General features: G+C 40.9%; 1 protein-coding gene across 9 annotated transcripts in view; it reads left to right on the plus strand.

The window, feature by feature from the left end:
* Positions 1-19,070, plus strand: part of NCOA2 (nuclear receptor coactivator 2) — a 293,273-nt gene that overhangs the window by 181,255 nt on the left and 92,948 nt on the right. For 5 of the 9 annotated variants that reach the window (XM_030303989.2, XM_030303983.2, XM_030303990.2 and 2 more), the window contains exons 3-4: positions 4,303-4,407; positions 6,669-6,841. In XM_030303989.2, the coding sequence (XP_030159849.1) occupies positions 4,322-4,407; positions 6,669-6,841 (259 nt within the window). In that variant the 5' untranslated portion in view covers positions 4,303-4,321. Of the gene's footprint in view, positions 1-2,829; positions 2,907-4,302; positions 4,408-6,668; positions 6,842-19,070 lie in introns of those variants that run through there. The other 4 variants (XM_030303986.2, XM_030303987.1, XM_030303988.2 and 1 more) reach the window with 2 other exon arrangements.

Below are 19,070 nucleotides of genomic sequence, written 5' to 3' on the forward strand. Positions count from 1 at the left end.
GTGTGTGTGTGTGTGTGTGTGTGTGTGTGTGTGTGTGTGTGTCTTCAGACCCTTTTATTGGGAATTGACTTTTAACTTTGATCTGCGAAATGCATTAAAAGTCAGCTATCCATATAATTTATTTTAGATGATTTTTCTGTACCTAAGTGCACACTGGTAGTCGTAAATCTGTTTATCGAATCTATCATTCTGTCCATCTCTGGTTTTTATCCGTGTCACTTGAGTGGGGGAAAAATTAACTCCCCTAGCCCCAGCACACGTTCTGGTGTGAAATCCTAACACTTGCCGCCCGCGAAGCCTCACCTGGGGCATTAAGAATATCAGTCAGAGTCATCCAGATTAGAGCAGCACACTTCTTTTCGAGCGCCTCGTTAATGAGGCTCACCGTTATTTATTTGGTTCATCCACTCAAGACCAGGACATAAATCCACACGTCTGCTCCAGGATTTCATCTACTTCTGGCCCTGTGGTAGGCAAGAAAGAGGCGCCCGGGAGCAGGCTGCTGCCCGCCAGCACCTTCACCCTCCTCCTCCTTTCCCAGCTTCAACCCTAAATTTGCTTTCCCCCTGCCCCCCGTTTTTTTTTCCCTTTTCTTCTGAGAGTCTTGTCTTTTATTTTCCCCTGGTTGATGAGCAGTGGTTCAGAGGGAGCATCCCCGACCTGATGGCCATGGCCGGCAGAACGCACCCTCCTGTCCCTAATTATATAGACCCCCCCCCCCTTCTTTTTCCTTTGGTGGTTTACAGGTTGGTTGGCCGTGTGTACTGGGCATACAGAGCCCCGGAAAATTGCTCAGAATAGAGGACATATGGGGTAGACACAGAAAAATAAGAAGCAAGTATGTTCACAAAGTTAAAATTTATTTTGAGGAAATGTGTTTAAGGTACCATCACATAGTAATAAAAGGGAAAACCTGGCCTGTAAATAACTTAACTTCAGGAGGAAATTAATGATGTTTCAGAGCTACAAATAGAGTGGTTTGTGAGCCAGTCTTGGGTAGACACAAGTAAAATATAAACCGTCTGTTCAAATGGTTTTCTATACTGAGACCAGAAATTGTTAGCTCCTTGCTTTACTCCTTCTAGCCCCTTAGTTGAAGTGTATCAATTCTGCCCCTTCCTGCCACGTTGCAATTATTAGTTTATGTATTTGGGGAAATTTTAAATCGATGATGGCTGAAGTTAATGATGCTAAATCCAAACGGAGTATAGTCTGTACGTAAGATAGTCATTTATATCAAGTGTCTTTTGAAAAGCTTTCCGATTTTTCTGCTGTTTTTAATATATATATGGCAAGACCCTGGGGTTGGGGGGCGGGGATGGCAATTTTCACCAAGAAACTTAACACGTATAGCTGCTATGTAGGGCATTTTGTTATATACTGGGTGTTTGGGTGTTATATTTTGATGATAAAATTTACTGGAGGGGCACCTGGGTGGCTTGGTCAGTTAAGCATCTGACTCTTGACTCAGGTCATGGTCTCACACTTCCTTAGATTGAGCTCCGCATCGGGCTCTGTGCTGACAGTGCAGAGCCTGCTTGGGATCCTCTCTCTCCCTCGCTGTCTGCACCCCTACTCTCTCTCTCTCTCTCAAAATAAATAAATGCAGTTTTTAATAAATTCACTTGAATGTTTATGATTTGTAGGACACTGCCTCCAAGGTGAAAATCCTCGAGTTCATTTATTGAAAGCTTACTTAGATTGGATGGGTAATGTTTTTCCTTACGTGCTCATGAGTGAAACCATGAGAATTGTGGTTCCAAGAGAAATGCTAAAAAGGAATGTTCATAGGTATCATCTGAGAAGGGTTTTGGTGTTGAGGTCTTTGCTTTCCCCGCTGTCCTTTTATACCTCCTGCAATGCCCTGGCTCCCCTCCCCCTCCCCGCTGTTAGAGCTCACAGGTCTTTCTCAAGGCCACCCCTGTGCCTCCCTAACCGGGCCAGCAAAGCGTTCTTCTTTCTTGGATCTTACAGCCCGCAGGAGCCAGTACCAGTCATATAATACCTTTACCCATTTTACCTATTGGAGTTTTTCCTATGTACAGGGGTATCATCCCTCTTAACCTTGTTGTCTGGAGAGCAGCATGCCTCCTTGTGCTTCCTGAGCCCTGAGCCTGACTCATTCTGGCAGGTGGGCAGGCAGTCTTTGAATAAATGAGGGACATTGAGATGAGGGGAAAGAGCCCAGCACAGAACCGCATGCAGTCCATATCTGGCTGCTTCTCTCTCCTGACTGTGCCTGTGTGATTACTAGAAGAATGACATATTTGATGAGGAGACCCTTGCCGTAACATCTCAGTTAGGAGTAGGAGTGTGCGAGCCTGCGTACAAATAATCCCAGTTCCACCATTGGCTGATCTGCTCAACTGTCCTGGGCTGGAGATGCTCATAATTATCCCCATTTTACAGACAAGGTCATTAAGGCATGAGAGGTAACTTCTTAAGGTCCCACAGCTAACCAAATGGTGGACCTTGGACGTGGAAGCTGGCTATTAGCTTCTCTGCTCGATTGACTCTCATAGTCTGTTTGGATGATTAAATCATGGCTGGGAATTGCTTGGTGCCTTGTAAATTCTAAATGAGTAAGTAAATACAGATTAAATTTGTTATCAGCCCCAAATTGTGGCCACAGTACAGGACCTTGGGACTTGGCTACATGGCTCCAACTAGCAGGAAGCTCAGGCATTAGCTTTCAGAATTGTCCGCTCCTGTGTGACGTCTTGAATATAATGTACAATTGGTGGGACCCCCCTCCACTGATACAGTGTTTCTTCGTCCTGCTTACACGTGACTCTGAAAAAATTTCATTCCTCTGCCCTTGTGGATCAGAGTTGTGACCTGAAGAAATGACTGGAGGGAGACTGAGCATCTCAGAGTACACGGAGGGAAGGCTGGCGGTTTGATGGGTATGTGACAACGATCAGTCTTGGGTGGTGTTTTCTTAGCCCACCCTCCTCAGTGTCCTTGCTCTCCATGAACCTGTTATTCTTTGGCATTTTTCTTAACTCCTTTACCTTCTGCTGTCTTGCCCTTCTGTCTGATTTTTTCCAATCTAGAAAGGAAGAAAAGCCACTCTAGAAAGCTAAGGAGGGTGAAGGTGACTTTAGAAGCCTGGGAGACCGAAGGAAGGGGGAACTAGTATAGAATTGGAACTCTAAGAATGACTTAAGTACTGACTTAATCTTTTCAGGCCCCATTTTTTTTTTCCTAAGCAGTTATTAAGCACCTTGTGCTCAAGCACCTCTACTGTTTCCCCAGTATCTGTTATTAGTCCCTTTGTTTAGTTCTTTTAGAACTTAAACCTCCATCATTCCATACTTCACATATTTAAATATTATTTTGATTTTGCTAATGATGACCAACACGAATACTCTGATTCTCTTACTATATATCCGGTTCTTTTCTTATTGGAAGGAATCCAGTAAGCAGGAGCCAGTTATTGTCCTCCTTCGTTAGGGTCAGTAATATTCCCTGGGGTTTTTTCTTTTCTTTTTTTAAATGCATTTTGAGACCTTTGGTGATAGCAGCTAGAATTAGCCGAGGGAGGGAACATAGGAGCGGCAGGATGTGTGAGAGGAAACCGCCGAGGGGAGGTGTGCTTAGGAAGCTGCTGGGGAGAGAGGGCTCTACGAGCGAGCGAGAGAGAAGGGAGCAAGGAGGCAGCTGCTGCCGGGGTGGGGGATGGGTGTAGAGGGTTCGGGAGACTCCAGGGGGAGGCGCGAACATCCTCTGTTTGGGGAGCATTGCTCACGGAGGCCTTGTGCAAGGCCAGGACAGGCGGGTCAGATCTAGCTGGTCAGATGGGAAACATTCGGCTTGGTGGTGGGGCACTGCCTCTTGCCAGGGCTGTCTGTCATGGGTGAGCTATTGCAGCACAGACTTCACACTGGCCAACCCAAAACAGAGACTGGGAGGAGCCCCTTACAACACCTGTAGTTTCCCCATGGGTGCAAGATCACTCCTGAAACTGAAGCCTGACGGCAGAAACCCAGAGCTAGCAGATTGTAGTTGATGGTGTCGCTGAAATACGATGTCTGTTTAAAGAGTATGGGCCCAGTGAGGTAGGCTTGTTTGTTTTTTTAAACGTTAACCTTTACAGATGCTTAACTTTTAAGCAAGGTAAACAAAAACTGAGCCCTTTCATTAGAAGTTACACATGCATATTAATCAGAACAATGTGTTAATGACTGTTGTCAAATTTCTGATTGAAGTCAAAGTTCTTTCATGGTTGGTAAATTGATCAGGCACTTTATCATCAGCTCTATTCTCTTTTTCTACCCCCCTCCCCCTTTCTTGTTTTAGTTGCTGATATGTGTTCAAGATGAGTGGGATGGGAGAAAATACCTCTGACCCATCCAGGGCAGAGACAAGAAAGCGCAAGGAATGTCCTGACCAGCTTGGACCCAGGTTAGATTCTTGCTGAAAAACAGAATCAGTATTGGCCATGAAAGCCACATGCCTGCTTTTCTGATATTTTAGCATTGATTTTACACCCAATCGAAATGTTGTGTTTGGTTTTTTTCTCCTTAACAGTTAAACCTTTAAATATGTATTATTTAGCTTATGTTTGGTTATGCTAATGAGTTGCAGATTTTATTATTTTTTACAAGAAGGAAGCTACATACTTCTGATGTCCCCTGTGTGCTTCACTATTCTTCCATATTTTCATTTCTGTTAGATCACAGAATGTCATAAAGACAAGAGATCCCATAGTAGAATTTGCTGTTAATTATACGCTGGGTTTTATTTTTATTTATTAATTGTTTTGTGAGTTAGTGACAAAGATTGTGGCCCTTCAGTGAGTAAAACAAATGATTTAAAGCAAGTTCCATGTCACATCTTATGGATGGAAGTGTGCGTTGTTATAATCCCTATGCAGGGTAATTTAGCATTATCTACTAAAATTATAAATGCATGCTTCTGGGAATTTTCCAACAGTATACTTTCACACATGCAAAATGACAAACACTGAGGTTACTTGCTATTAAACAACATTGTTTAATAATTGCAAAAGATTAGGAGAAACCTAAATGTCTATAGGGAACTGTTTAAACAGCCGTGATACATCCATAACCTAGACTACAATACAGCTGTGAAAAAGAACAAAGACACTTAATGGATTGATATAAAAAGAATCTCTTAAGAATAGTTACAGACAAAAACAAGGTTTAGAGCACACTTATGGAGTACTACCACTGGTATAAAACCATTTGTTTTAGGATAATTAAGAAACACGTAAGAGTTGTTAACCCATTTTGGGGGATGAGAACTAGGCAAATGGGAAACAAAGGTAGAAGAGAGACTTCATTCTTTCGAGGGCTTAAATCATATAAACGATTTTAAAAGTTAAACACAAACAGCAACTTCTGTTAAGTGGCCGGTAAAAAGGAGCAGATGGAGAACAAAAGGGAAGAGGACCAGAAAGTCATTAAGACAGGCAGAGAAGGAGACAGAGCAGAAAGCCAATATTTCATGTTGCCTTTTCCCCTGTTAGTTGCCAAGCAAAACAAGTCTATTAAATCGTCACTGTCCACATCCCAGCCTCCAACCCTTAGCTCCAGTATGTTACCTCTAGATTACCTACTACCTCCTGGCCGTCCTCAGCTTTCTGTCTGTCAAATGTCTTTAATGCCAGAATCCACTCAAGAAGACAGATTGATAAAATGGAGACTGTTTCAGTGGAGGGGCTAATGTTTTACCTAGTGCTGTGCCGGTGCCTGGAAGTATATTACAGACTACAAAATTTTATCACTGGGTATTATATACAAATAATTATATATTAAAACTACAGAAAGTTACTTGGTCAAACAACTTACTTTCCTTATTTATTGTACCGTTTGAATGTCATTTAGTGGGCCCTCGACTAAAAAAAAAAAAAAAAGTTGTACGCTGTTAATGTTAGTGTCAGAGGGAACTTGCAATCTCAAATTCAAATGAGAAGATCTTGCCAATTTTTATTTTTCCCTCCTTTCCATTAACTTTTTAAAACTTTAGTTGACCTTAGACTGTTTATATTTTGCACGTCATTCAGACTGGAGAGTTAACAAATATCCCGGGTCAGTTTCGCTTTTGTTTCTAGCTGCACTGTGGTTTTTTGCATTATCTAAAAAGACTGGTTTGATTACCAACATCCTAAAGAAGTCTGTGAAACGATGAAGGTTTATTTGTATCTTTTTATGCTTTACCAAAAATCACTGCCATTTCTTTATTCCTATTATAACTGGGTTAAGTTCCCTTTCTTCTTTTACTAATCTTACGTAAATTTTTAAAATTGTATAAAATAATCTCCCTTGCTTGTCTAAAACATCCCTCTATGTATTCAACAGTAAATTCGATGCCCACTTCTGCCAAGTGTTGTATTAAGCTTGGTGATGAGCAGGTCGTCCTGATCCTTGTCATGGTGAGGCTTACTGTCCACTGGGGGACGTTAGGCACATTGAACAAATGATCACACAAGTAAATCTATAATCACGTGCTGGGGTGAGTTTGATTTCAGTAAAACATGCAACATGTAGGACACATTCAGGTTTTTTCCCCCAAAGTACTTCCATGTTTTATGTAAGTGACTTTTGTTTGTTATTTTTTATTAGAACTTGTGTAACATGCTTCTTTTTTTATAATAGCTTTTTTTTCAAATGCATAATAAAAACCATGTTTCTTCTTTGTAGCCCCAAGAGGAGCACTGAGAAGCGTAATCGTGAACAGGAAAATAAATACATCGAAGAACTCGCAGAGCTGATTTTTGCAAATTTTAATGATATAGACAACTTCAACTTCAAACCTGACAAATGTGCAATCTTAAAAGAAACTGTGAAGCAAATTCGTCAGATCAAAGAACAAGGTAAGAGGCCCGAATTAATCTTTTGGAGAGTTTAGCTGGTTTCTGTTTTTTCATGTATGAGAAGTCGCTTCAGAGTCCCTTTAATCCGTTTCTTCTGCTTAAATTATTGATGAGGAAATGATGTCACAGTGCAAGATGAATGCAAGTATCACTTGCAGTGGTTTATAAATAGGCTTTATATAAAATTCAGCAATTCCCTAAAGACAGAGGAGACTGAGGTGAGGCAGGGTGATGTAACTTTTCATCTAGTAAAACTCAATTAGGTGCCCACTGATTCTCCTCCCCTACGTTGGAATTTTCATTGCTTGCACAGCAAGTGACTGTCATAATTTGCAAGTGAGAAGCCAACTAAAGATGGAAACCAGAAGTAAGGAAAGGAAGCCACCTCCTGTTTCAGCTAGTCAGCATATTTGATTAAGTCGGAGCCTCAACTGGCCACGCCGCTAGATTAGAATTTCATATCCTGAATGACAAGAGATTTGAAAGGCTCAAGCCTCTAGTCAGAATTCTTTTGTGAAGTTGAAACACGGAACATGACAGCTTTCTTCCTGGGGTTTTCTTTTTTTTCAGAGATCATTTTCTGCCTCTCTTCTTTGATATTTTGCCTACAGAAAAAAATTAAGAAAATAATATTTTAAAAAAACACATTGGACTTTGTGGTGCCAAAAAAAAAAAATCAGTATTAGGCAAGTATGAACAGTGTCTTGGGGGCTCAGGGCCAATGCTCTTAAAGTATTCATACACTGCTTTCCTTCAGGGCTGGGGAGATTATTATCTCTTGTAATCTGTTTTTGACTGCATCCTCTCAGAATTCATTGTTTTTATTCTCCCTTTTTATGTGATATTCAAAAGAGGCAGATTTTAGAGAAATAATGTCTTTGTCTGTGTAGATGTAGGACCTGAAACTTGCCATCAGTCATAAACTCCTAGCTTATCTATTTGCATATTATCATCATAGGATTTTTCATTTTTATACATTTACTATTAAGCTTCAGTTTCATATTTCAAAAATTTTACACGTGTAGTTCTTTGTTTTAAGAACTTAAAAATATACACATAGCATACACAACACAGTTTCTCAGACCAACCCAGTCTGAAAATCAGTCTTTATTTCCCGGTTTCTCCATCAAAATGATATCATTAAGCATTCAACGAGTTTCTGCTCTCAACGCCTGCCTCGGTAGCCCTTCACCTCTTTTGTCTTCCTTCTTTTCCCTTTGAGATCCACTAGTCATCAAAAACTCAGCTTAGTCTCCAAAAAAAAAAAAAAAAAAAAAGAAAAGAAAGAAAGAAAGAAAGAGAAGAAAAAAAGAAAACGTCAGGGGCACGTGGGTGGCTCAGTCGGTTGGGCGTCCTACTTCGGCTCTGGTCACAATCTCGTGGTTCGTGAGTTCAAGCCCCTCATTGGGCTCTGTGCTGACAGCTCAGAGCCTGGAGCCTGCTACGGATTCTGTGTCTCCCCCTCTCTCTGCACCTCCTCTGCTTGCGCTCGCCCTCTCAAATATAAATAAACGTTAAAAAAAAAACCCCTCAGTTTAACCTCAATTTTGTATCTTCTTCATTTTTTGGTATCAGCAAATGGATAGAATAACATTCCTAGAGCTCTTAGGAGAAATAATTGGTTAAAGTTTTATAGTGCTTCGAAGTGACTGCGTTTCTAGTTGCTGATACTGTGGTGGAGAAATCAAGCTACTTGTTTCCGATTTCTGAAGCTGAACGAGACAATTTTGTGAACACTGCATGGTAGGCGGTACTTTCACACTTTAAAACAGTTATGTGTTTTTTTTTGTTGTTGTGTTTTTTTTTTTTTTTTTTACTATCAAGGTCTTGCACAAGGTTTTAAAGTTTTGCAAAACTTTGGTAATTCCCCCTTCAAACCATAAAACACGTTAAGATGTGTCACGCTGGGACTCTGCCATACTTTTCCCGTAGGTTTAATCCTAAGGCTGCATACCACAGCCACCCAAGAAGCAGCAACAATAAACACCCTGTCACATCTTATTCTTATAATAATGTTCCTATTAATTTGAAAATTAATGTGTTTTGAAAAGGGAGGCAGGAGTTAAAAACCAAATGAAAAGCCCAGATACACTTTGATGGTCTCAATCTACTATTTTAAAAATATTGCTTGCTTACTCAATTATTTTTTAAAAGGCAGCGAGACTTTAGAATCAAATCAGACAGAAGCCAGGTCTGAATCCTGGATCTGCCTCTTACAGGCCCTTTGAACCTGGGCAAATCATTTTCTGTGCCTGAAACTCCATCTCCTCATACGGAGTTTAGCAATCACGATCTTGAGGTTACGTGGCTGTTGAAGACATCACGAGCTATGTAAATGCACTCCGCAAATACCCGGCCCGGTGAACGTGTGGTAGGTGGTCAGTAAATATCTTTCTCACAGTAAGCAGAATGTCACCTTCTTTTCTTCATACATGTTGAGGTCTTCAGACAGTGAGCCTCTCCTTCGGGCAGAAAATGAGAAATAAAAAAGGTGGGGAAGCAGATTACGAACATCCTTTCCTGCGGGGCCGTTTGAAGAAAGTAAAGTTTTCTGCTGCCATAGAGCCGTGCGTAGCCCATGCAGAGCACTCCGCTGCCAGCTATGTCGGGGCCAGCTGGATGTGTCTCGGCAGTTGAGAGCCACGAGGCCCAAGAGCAACACACAAGTCAGACCTCGGCCCTTCTCGCTCACTCCGCGTGCCCACCCGCCTGGCCGATGCCCCGTCGGCCAGTATAAATGAAGTCCAACCACCATCACCTTCATCGTGTTTCCGAACTTAATTTATATTTCAGTCACAGGTACCAGGCCGAATAAAATCATAATTGCGCCGGAGAAGTTAAACTAGGTTGCGTGAGGCGTCACAGTAAAGATGGCACGTCGGAAAAGCCAGGCTTATATCTAAGGTACCCTCCATGGTCAAAAGCTCAGGCAGACGAGCCGGGCGTGTTCGGCTTTTTCACTCAGGGCTGCTCTGTCATCAGCTGTCCCTCGAGTTTCCATTTGCTTTATAAAAAGAGGAGAGAGAAGAAAGGATTATTTAAAATGGCCTAAAGGATGAGAATTGGGAGGGAGAATTACCAGCTATTTAAATACGTGAGCATCGGCTCATGTATAGCACTTGGTGAGGCCCGTGTTTGGGAGACACCGGCCCTCCCAGAGCGTTCACACTGCAGTGGACCTCGTAGAGGCAGAGCACATGTACACAGACGTCGTGTCCTATGTGAGACAATGCTGATAAAGTTGAAAACTTCTGGCGTCTATAACTTAGAAACGGTAGTTCATTAATAGTAAATAACCTTTTTTCGTAATGAGGCTAATACTGCTTCTATCCCACGGAAGAAGAATACGTAGTATGAAGAATACAATAATTTAATTTTGAATTACTGTGTCCAACTCCACACTCCTCAGCTGGAAACTTAACTCAGCTTGTCTATGGAAAATACACAGGAATTCCTATGCGCCTAAGAAATAAAAGCAAACATTTAGGGGAGTACTAAAAATTAACACATCTTTGCTGCGCTGTTTAAAGTAACATCTCCTATGTTACCCCAATTTAGATACACCTTTCATTGTTTTTTAATCTTAAATAATTTTAAATGGATTTTATTATTTGGAAAACATTTGTCACTTCATTTAAAGCCGCTTGAGAGCAGCATATTTGAATACAGGGTGTATTGATCAGTTAATGGAGAATTGGTCTCAACCTTTCATTTTTGGTTTTCGAAAAGTAGCTTTAATGAGTGAATAACAGTAGGAATGAAAAGGTGCATCTCGAAAATCTGTGTCAGTGCAAGCTAGATTTGGGGGACATTTTCTTGTTGAACCAGGCTACCCGTATTTTAAGAGAAGGTGAGGAGCAGGGATATGCTAGAGTCAACTCCTGTCAACCGACGAAAACTAGTTGTGCGGTTTCGAGAATTTTATAAGCCAGTTGATGAGCACTTCACTATTAAAAATTACACGGACTTGTGATTAAACTGTATGTAAAAAGGCAAGGGAGACTAAAATTTCTCATTTGCTAATTATTCCACTGCATTTTGCCATTGTCTTACGTGCCAGAGGCCCTTCGTGTCGTGTGTCTACCTACAGGACAGACACACCGCGCAGCACTGGTTACTCTGCGTCTCCTCAGTCCACGTTCAGTCGTGTTATATTGAAATCAGCCATGAAGAGAATATTGATACCCTGGAAAGCTGGTAAACTCTCCAAATCAAGGCTCGATTGGTTTTGTTGGCTGTCACTTTAGACTTAAGAAAAAGTAATGAAGATTTTGGGGGGGGGGGGAATGTAATGGAGAAAATGTTAATAATTACCACCTGACAGGGCGCCTGGGTGGCTCAGTCGGTAAGCATCCGACTTCATTCAGCTCAGGTCACTATCTCGCAGTCCGTGAGTTCAAGCCCCGCGTCGGGCTCTGTGCTGACAGCTCAGAGCCTGGAGCCCGCTTCGGATTCTGTGTCTCCATCTCTCTCTGCCCCTCCCCACCTCACACTCTGTCTCTTTCTCAAAAATACATAAATATTAAAAAATAAATAATTACCCCCTGACATTTTAACATCAAGTAGCCATTTCGTGCATACACAAAAGATAATATCCAGTTCGGCAAAAAGTCACTCGCAGATTGACAATTGTATTTCTGCATATAGCGTCTTCATACATTTTCATTATTCCATCTTTGTCTTGCTCATTAACTTAAGTGAAAATTTCAACCAGTATTCATATTGGAACCATTTTTCATCAGTTGCAATCATAGGTTGGTTGCAATACAGGAATTTGGCAAAAATTGACAGAAGCATTCCTTAAGAATCAGCTGGCTATTTGCAATTCACAGTAAAGAGTGTTGTATATTTTATTATCATTTGTAGATTATATGCTACATATCCGTGATACTAGTAAAGTCTGTAGTAAACATCATGGTGCTTACTGTTTTTCCCCCAAAAAGCTGGTTTTTTTAAACATTTCCCAGTATACCACTGGTAGGCATGGAAGTGAGCAAGTCATATTATAAATACAGGTGAGTCAAATTCATCAGCCAACAGAATTATTTAAAGATTTAAGAAAATAGTAATGGAAACAACCTAATTCTTGCCCATCAAAGTAAATGTGGAGCCTATTAAGATGATGCTTTCCCTTCCCGTTCTTTTTTTCCTCGTGTCAAATGCAAGAAGTTCTTGGGATGGAATTGGTTATTCAAAGCTGAAGCCTAAGCTTGAGCTAATAGCTGTCATGAAGCAAAGTAAGCAACAGGGGTCTGAGATCAGCTGCCTTTCCCTGGCAGGAGACCTATAAATCGGGCTTTTGGGGTGATGCTCCTCGGCCTTCATCAGGTTCCATGTGGTGAAACCTTAGGGTGGTGGCAGAGCACCCTATCTCACCGGAAATTCAGCATCACTAAGACGTGCCCTCGTAGATACTCTCATACTGAAGACGGTGTTTTGGTGTAGGTCAAGTATTCATGATAGTACAAACTCTTGATTATTTGGATAATGAATGGGAGACTGATAATGGCATATATATTTTAACTCTTTTTTGAAACATTGGTCCCTAATTCACTACATACAGTTTGAATTCCATTTGCCAACTTCTTTTTTTATCTTCTTTTTTTTTTTTTTTTTTTTTTAATTTATTCTTGAGGGAGAGAGAGACAGAGCATGAACGGGGACGGGGCACAGAGAGAGGGAGACACAGACTCCGAAGCAGGCTCCAGGCTCTGAGCTGTCAGCACAGAGCCTGACGCGGGGCTCAAACCCACGAACCATGAGATCGTGACCTGAGCCGAAGTCGGGCGCTCAACCGACTGAGCCACCCAGGCGCCCCTTTTTTTATCTTCTTAAAGTGCTAAGAACATGGAGTCTTCTTGGGATTCTCTCTGTCCCTCTCTGCCCCTCCCTCTCGTGTGTGTGCACTCTCTCTCTCAAATAAATAAACTTTTTAAATAAAAAGTTACTGTATTATTGACTATATTCCCTATACTTTTCATTCCCGTGACTGACTTTATGATTGGAAGTTTGTACCTCTATCCCCTTCACCTTTTTCTCCCATCTCCCTTTCTCCTTTCTCCCTTCTGGCAACCACTAGTTTGTTCTCTGTATGTGTGTTTCTGATTTTTTTGTTTGTTTATCCGTTTTGTTTTTTAGATTCCATACTTCACTGAAATGATATAGTATTTGTCTTTCTCTGCCTGACTTATTTGACTTAGCAGAGGACTCTCGGTCCATCCATGTTACTGCAAATGCAAAATTTCATTCTCTTTTATGGCTGAGCGATATTATGTCGTGTGTGGTTTATGTATGAATACACATACACACACCCCACATGTTCTTTATCCGTTCATCTATCAGTGGGACATTTGGGTTGTTTTCATACCTTGGCTGTTGTAAATAATGTTGCATTATTTACTCTGCAAACATAGGGGTACATATAGCTTTTTGGATTAGCGTCTTTATTATTTTAGGGAAAATCCCCAGCAGTGGAATTACTGGATTGTATGGTTTTTCTATTTTTAATTTTTTGAGGAACCTCCATACTGTTTTCCACAGTGATTGTACCAATTTACTTTCCCACCAGCAGTTCACACGGGTTCCGGTTTCTCCACATCCTCACCAGCACTTGTTATTTCTTGTCTTTTTGATACTAGTCATTCTGACTGGTGTGAGATGATAGCTCATTGTGGTTTTGATATGCATTTAACTGGTGATGAGTGATGCTGAACATCTTTTCATGTGTCTCTTGGCCATCTGTGTGTCTTCCTCGGAAAAACATCTGTTTAGGTCCTCCACATTTTTTTAATTGGATTTTTTTTGGTTTTGGTGTTAAGTTGCATAAGTTTTTTTATATATTTTGGATATTAACTGTCAGATAAATCATTTACAAATGTCTTCTCCCGTTCAGTAGGTTGCCTTCTCGTTGTGTTGATGGTTTCTTTCCGTGTGCAAAAGCTTTTTAGTTTGATGTAGTCCCAATTGTTTATTTTTGTTTTTGTTGCCCTTGCCTAAAGAGACAGAGCCAAAAAAATATTTCCAAGACCAGGGTCCATGAGTTTACTACTTATGTTTTCATTTAGGATTTTTATGGTTTCAGGTCTTACATTTAGGTCTTTAATCCATTTTGAGTTTATTTTTGTATATGGTATAAGCAGATGGTCCGGTTTGATTCTTTTGCGTGTAGGTGTCCAGTTTTCTCCATACCATTTATTCAGGAGGCTGTCTTTTCCCGTTTGATAGTCTTGCCTCCTTTGTCATAGATTAATTGACCATACAAGCATGGGCTCTCTGTTCTGTTCCATTGATTTGTGTGTGGTTTTGTGCCAGCACCATACTGTTTTGATTACTGAAGCTTGGTAGTATAGTTTCAAATGTGGGGTAGTGATACCTGCAGCTTATCACTTCTCAAGATTGCTCTGGCTGGTATGGACACTTTAATATTAATTCTTTTAGTCCATGAGCATGGTGTAACTTAACATTTACTTGTGTTATCTTTAGTTTCTTTCATCAGTATCTTACAGTTTTCAGAGTACAGATCTTTCACCTCCTTGGTTAAATGTATTCTTGGGTTTTTTGTGGGGTTTTTTGGTTTTTTTGAGGCAATTATAAATGGGATTGTTTTCTCAATTTCTCTTATTGCTAGCTCATTATTGTTACCTAGAAATGCAACAGAATTTTGTATCCTGCACCCTTACTGAATTCATTTCTTAGTTCTAGTAGTTTTTTGGTGGAGTCTTTAGGATTTTCTGTATGCCATAGTATCATGTCATCTGCAAACGGTGACAGTTTTACTTCTTACCAGTTTGGATGTCTTTTTTCTTGTCTGCTTGCTATGGCTAGGATTTCCAGTTTTACATTGAATAAAAGTGGTGAGAGTGGACATCTTTGTTTTGTTCCCAGTTATTAGAGTAAAGCTCTGAACTTTTCACCATTGAATATGATGTTAGCTTGGGTTTGTCACATGACCTTTATTAGGTTGAGGTATGTTCCTTCTAAACCTACTTTATTAAGATTTTTCATGGTGCTTGTCTGGTTTTAGTATCAAGGCAATGCCTGCATCATAGCTTGGATTTGGGAAAATTCCTTCCTCTTCAGTTTCTTGGAATAGTGTGAGAAGAATAGCTTAACAGCTGTTCTTTAAATGTTTGGTAGAGTTCACCTGTGAAGTCTTTTGATCCTAGACTCTGGTTTATTTGGAGTTTTTTGATTACTGTTTACATTTCATTACTTGTAATTGGTCTGTTCAGATTTTCTATTTTTTCCAATTCAGGCTTAGAAGGTTGTATGTTTCTAGGAATTTATGCATATCCTGTATGCAGTCTAACTTGTTGGCATATATATTTTCATAGTAATCTTTCACAATTTTTTTGTATTTCTGTAGTGTCAGTTGTAATTTTTCCTCTTTCATTTCTGATTTTATTTGAGCCCTCCGCCCCCTTTTTTTTTGAGGAGTGTGGCTAAAGGTTTATCAATTTTATCTTTTCAGAGAAGCAGCTCTTAGTTTCATTGATCTTTTTTATTGTCCTTTTAGTTTCTATTTAACTCATTTCCGCTCTGATCTTTATTATTTCCTTTGTTCTGCTAACTTTGGGCTTTGTTCTTCTATTTCTGGTTCCATTAGGTGCACGGTTAGAGCGTTTGACATTTTCCTCATTTCTTGAGGTAGGCCTGTATCACTCTGAATTCTCTCTTAGAATTGCTCTTGCTGCCTTCCAAAGTTTTTGAGCCATTGTATTTTCAATTTCATTTATCTCATTTCCTCTTTGATTTCTTTGTTGACCCATTTTTTGTTTAGTAGCACGTTGCTTAACCTCCACATGTTTGTCTTTTTTCTCTTTTTTACCCTCCAGTTTTTTTCTTGTAATTGATTTCTAGTGTTTTACCACTATTAGAAAAGATGCTTGATAGGACTGCAATCTCCTTAAATTTTTTGACGTTTGTTTTGTGACCTAACCTTGATTTATCCTGGGGAATGTTCTCTGTACTCCTGAAAAATAATGTATATTCTGTTGATGGGGATTGGAGTGTTCTGTGTATGTATCTCTTAAGTCCATCTGGTCTAAAGTGTCATTCGGAGCCAGTGTTAAGCTGTTGGTTTTCTGTCTGGATGATCTGTCCGTTGATGTAAGGGGGAGGTTAAAGCCCCCGACTTTGTACTCCTGTCCCTTTCTCCATTTCTGTCTTTTAATATTTGTTCCATACATTTAGGTATTCCTATGACGGGCACAGAGATATTTACAATTGTTATAGCCTCTTGTTGGATTGACCATCCCCTTCTTTGTTTCTTATGATAGTCTCTGTTTTAGAGTCTGTTTTGTCTGATATAAGTATTGCTACCTCGATTTTTTTTTTTTTTTGCTTCCGTTTGCAAGGAATGTCTTTTTCCATCCTTTCATTTTCAGTTTGTGTGTGTCTTTAGATCTGAAGTGAGTCTCTTGTAGGCAACACATAGATGGATTTTGTTTTTTAATCCAGCCAGTTGCTCTAGATCTTTTGATTGGAGCATTTAGTCTGTTTACATTTAAAGAAATCATAGGTAGGTAAATACTTATTGCCATTCTGTTAATTGTTTTCTGTTTGTTTTTGTAGTTCTTCTCTGTTCCTTTCTTCTGGAAAAGTGAGATTATAAAAGGTGAGAGAGTGAGGGTTGGGGGAGAGAGGCTTTTCCAAACAGGGAGCAGAGGGGCCTGAGCAAAGGCACAGGAGCCCTCGAAGGCACACACTATGTGTGAAGTCAGATTGTTTAGCTACAGAATATGGTATTTTGAAGCAACTGTTTGGATTTAAGGCTGAAAAGGGCGGGTCAGAGCCAGATGGACAGTAAGTAAAGTACTGTAAGCAATATTGAAATTTAGAGAAGGTGACATAAAATGAGAAACTCTTAGCAACCTTCACCAGAGTTAACTTGAAGTTGTCTACCATGGTTCCTAGATTCTAGAGATACTAGAAATAGGAAACCTTTTTTTAAATGCTACTGACTTTAGGTGGCTGGGGGGGCATGTAACTAATAAAACAACAATAACAAGAAAAAACTACGTAAAAACATGCTACAGAGCTACAAAATACCTTAGTCATCTTTAACAAGAAATATTTTATTCGTTTTTTAAAAATGTTTTAATGTTTATTTATTTTGAGAGAGAGAGAGAGCAAGCAGAGGAGGGGCAGAGAGAAGAAGAGAGAGAAAATCCCAAGCAGGCTCCGTGCTGTCTGCACAGAGCCCAATGCAGGTCTCAGTCCCACAAACCGTGAGATCGTGATCTGAGTCGATATCAAGAGTTGGATGCTTAATTGACTGAGCCACCCAGGCACCCCTGCCTTTTATTCATTTTTATAGCTTGTTGAGGGGGCATAGAAGGAACAGGAGGAAATGAAGGGGGGAAAGAACAAGATGGAAAGGTAGTAAGCAAGACCTACAAAGATAGACCAACACCAGACAGCCTGACAAAGAGGAGGACTGGCAACATATTCAGAAGACAGAGGAGGACTGGCAACATATTCAGAAGCGTGCGTGCTCAGGTTTAAACACAAAGAGAAACGTCTTTAATGTAAAATTTTATTTTGTAGTGTCTTAGGACATTGTCACTAATGACTTAAAGCACACTCTTATTTGACAACTGTGAGCACTTAGGTAAGAGCCCTTGTCCTGAGCCCCCTAGGGGTCAGCCCTGATCTTCCGCTTAAATCCCACCCATCCTTAGTGAAGAATGCCCGCCTGTGTCCTGCTGCTCAGCCTTTCCCTGTCCTTGTCAACAGGAGGTGAATCAGTATGCCACCCACCCCTGTCTCTTCTCCCGCGGCTCAGAAATAGTCAGATATGGGGCGCCTGGGTGGCGCAGTCGGTTAAGCGTCCGACTTCAGCCAGGTCACGATCTCGCGGTCCGTGAGTTCGAGCCCCGCGTCAGGCTCTGGGCTGATGGCTCGGAGCCTGGAGCCTGTTTCCGATTCTGTGTCTCCCTCTCTCTCTGCCCCTCCCCCGTTCATGCTCTGTCTCTCTCTGTCCCAAAAATAAAAAAAAAAAAAAAAAAAAAAAAAAAAAAGTGGAAAAAAAAAAAGAAAAAAAAAGAAAAAAGAAAATCGGTCACTGTGCCCAGGGGAGCAATACCGGGCCATTCTTCCACAAGAATTGGGTAAAGGCACTCTCTAAAACCCCTTTGAGAGAGGGCCGAGTTGATCCTTCCGCCTCAACTTCAGTGACTGCTGTAGGCTGTGACGGAGTCCAAGAGGAGAACCCTCACCACAGCATACAAAACCCTCTGTGATCTGTTTCCTATTCTCCCTTGCTCCAACCCACAAACTCCTTGAACTTGCATCCCTCCTCCACAGCTGGCACTGACGCGGGCCTGCACACGTGCACAGTTTCCTGCGTCTGTGTCTTCTGCCCAGAATGCTTCTCTCCTCTTCCCCTCCAGCTGGCTCTTTCCCACCTTTAGTAGTCCACAAGGATGGAGTGGTACAACTATCTTAGGTTGGTAAAGCACAGCGGAAGGGAATCTAGGCTGGGTGATCCCGTCCAACAACAGGGCACCTTCACCACCACCCCACATCTGACTAGTTTAGCCCATTGCTACGTTCTTATGTCCCATATCCTCAGTGTGTATACCCTAAGACGACTCCCCTAGACCACATACTGTTGGCGACACATATTTATGGGGTTTTTGCTTTTGCATCATTATTCATACTCTTTCCTCCCTAGCTGGACTTCCTCCTTATCCTGTTTCTGTCCATTCTCACTAGAGTCTTTGTGTCCATTCTTCAAGATTCGTCTCAGATACTGCTGTTTTAACAAAGAACTTCTTTATTTTAGGTTTATTTATTTATTTTGAGAGAGAGAGAGAGAGAGAGAGAGAGAATGTCCCAAGCGGGCTCTGCACTATCAGCACAGAGCCTGACACAGGGCTCGAACTCATGAACCGGGAGATAGTGACCTGAGGTGAAGTCAGGAGTCGCTTTAAGCGACTGAACCGTCCTGGCGCCCCAACAAAGGATTTAATTCCCAACCAGTGTAGCCTCATCTCCTTTGAATCTCCATCTCATTTCTTATACTATCTAATCTTATTCTGATTAAGTTCTTTGGTGGTTTTCTCTTTCTTCCCCTATTGAATGACAAATTCCTTGATGGCAGAGACCCTGTCTACTTATCACTCACACCCAAGGCATTTCTGAGCACAATGGTTGTTCTTAGCCTGTGTAGAGTAAATGTCTCCAGTTTTTCTGATGCTTAGCTTTTGTCTAGCCTTATTATAAT

Source organism: Lynx canadensis, chromosome F2 (assembly GCF_007474595.2).
Source record: "Lynx canadensis isolate LIC74 chromosome F2, mLynCan4.pri.v2, whole genome shotgun sequence".
In the NCBI taxonomy this organism is placed as follows: domain Eukaryota; kingdom Metazoa; phylum Chordata; class Mammalia; order Carnivora; family Felidae; genus Lynx; species Lynx canadensis.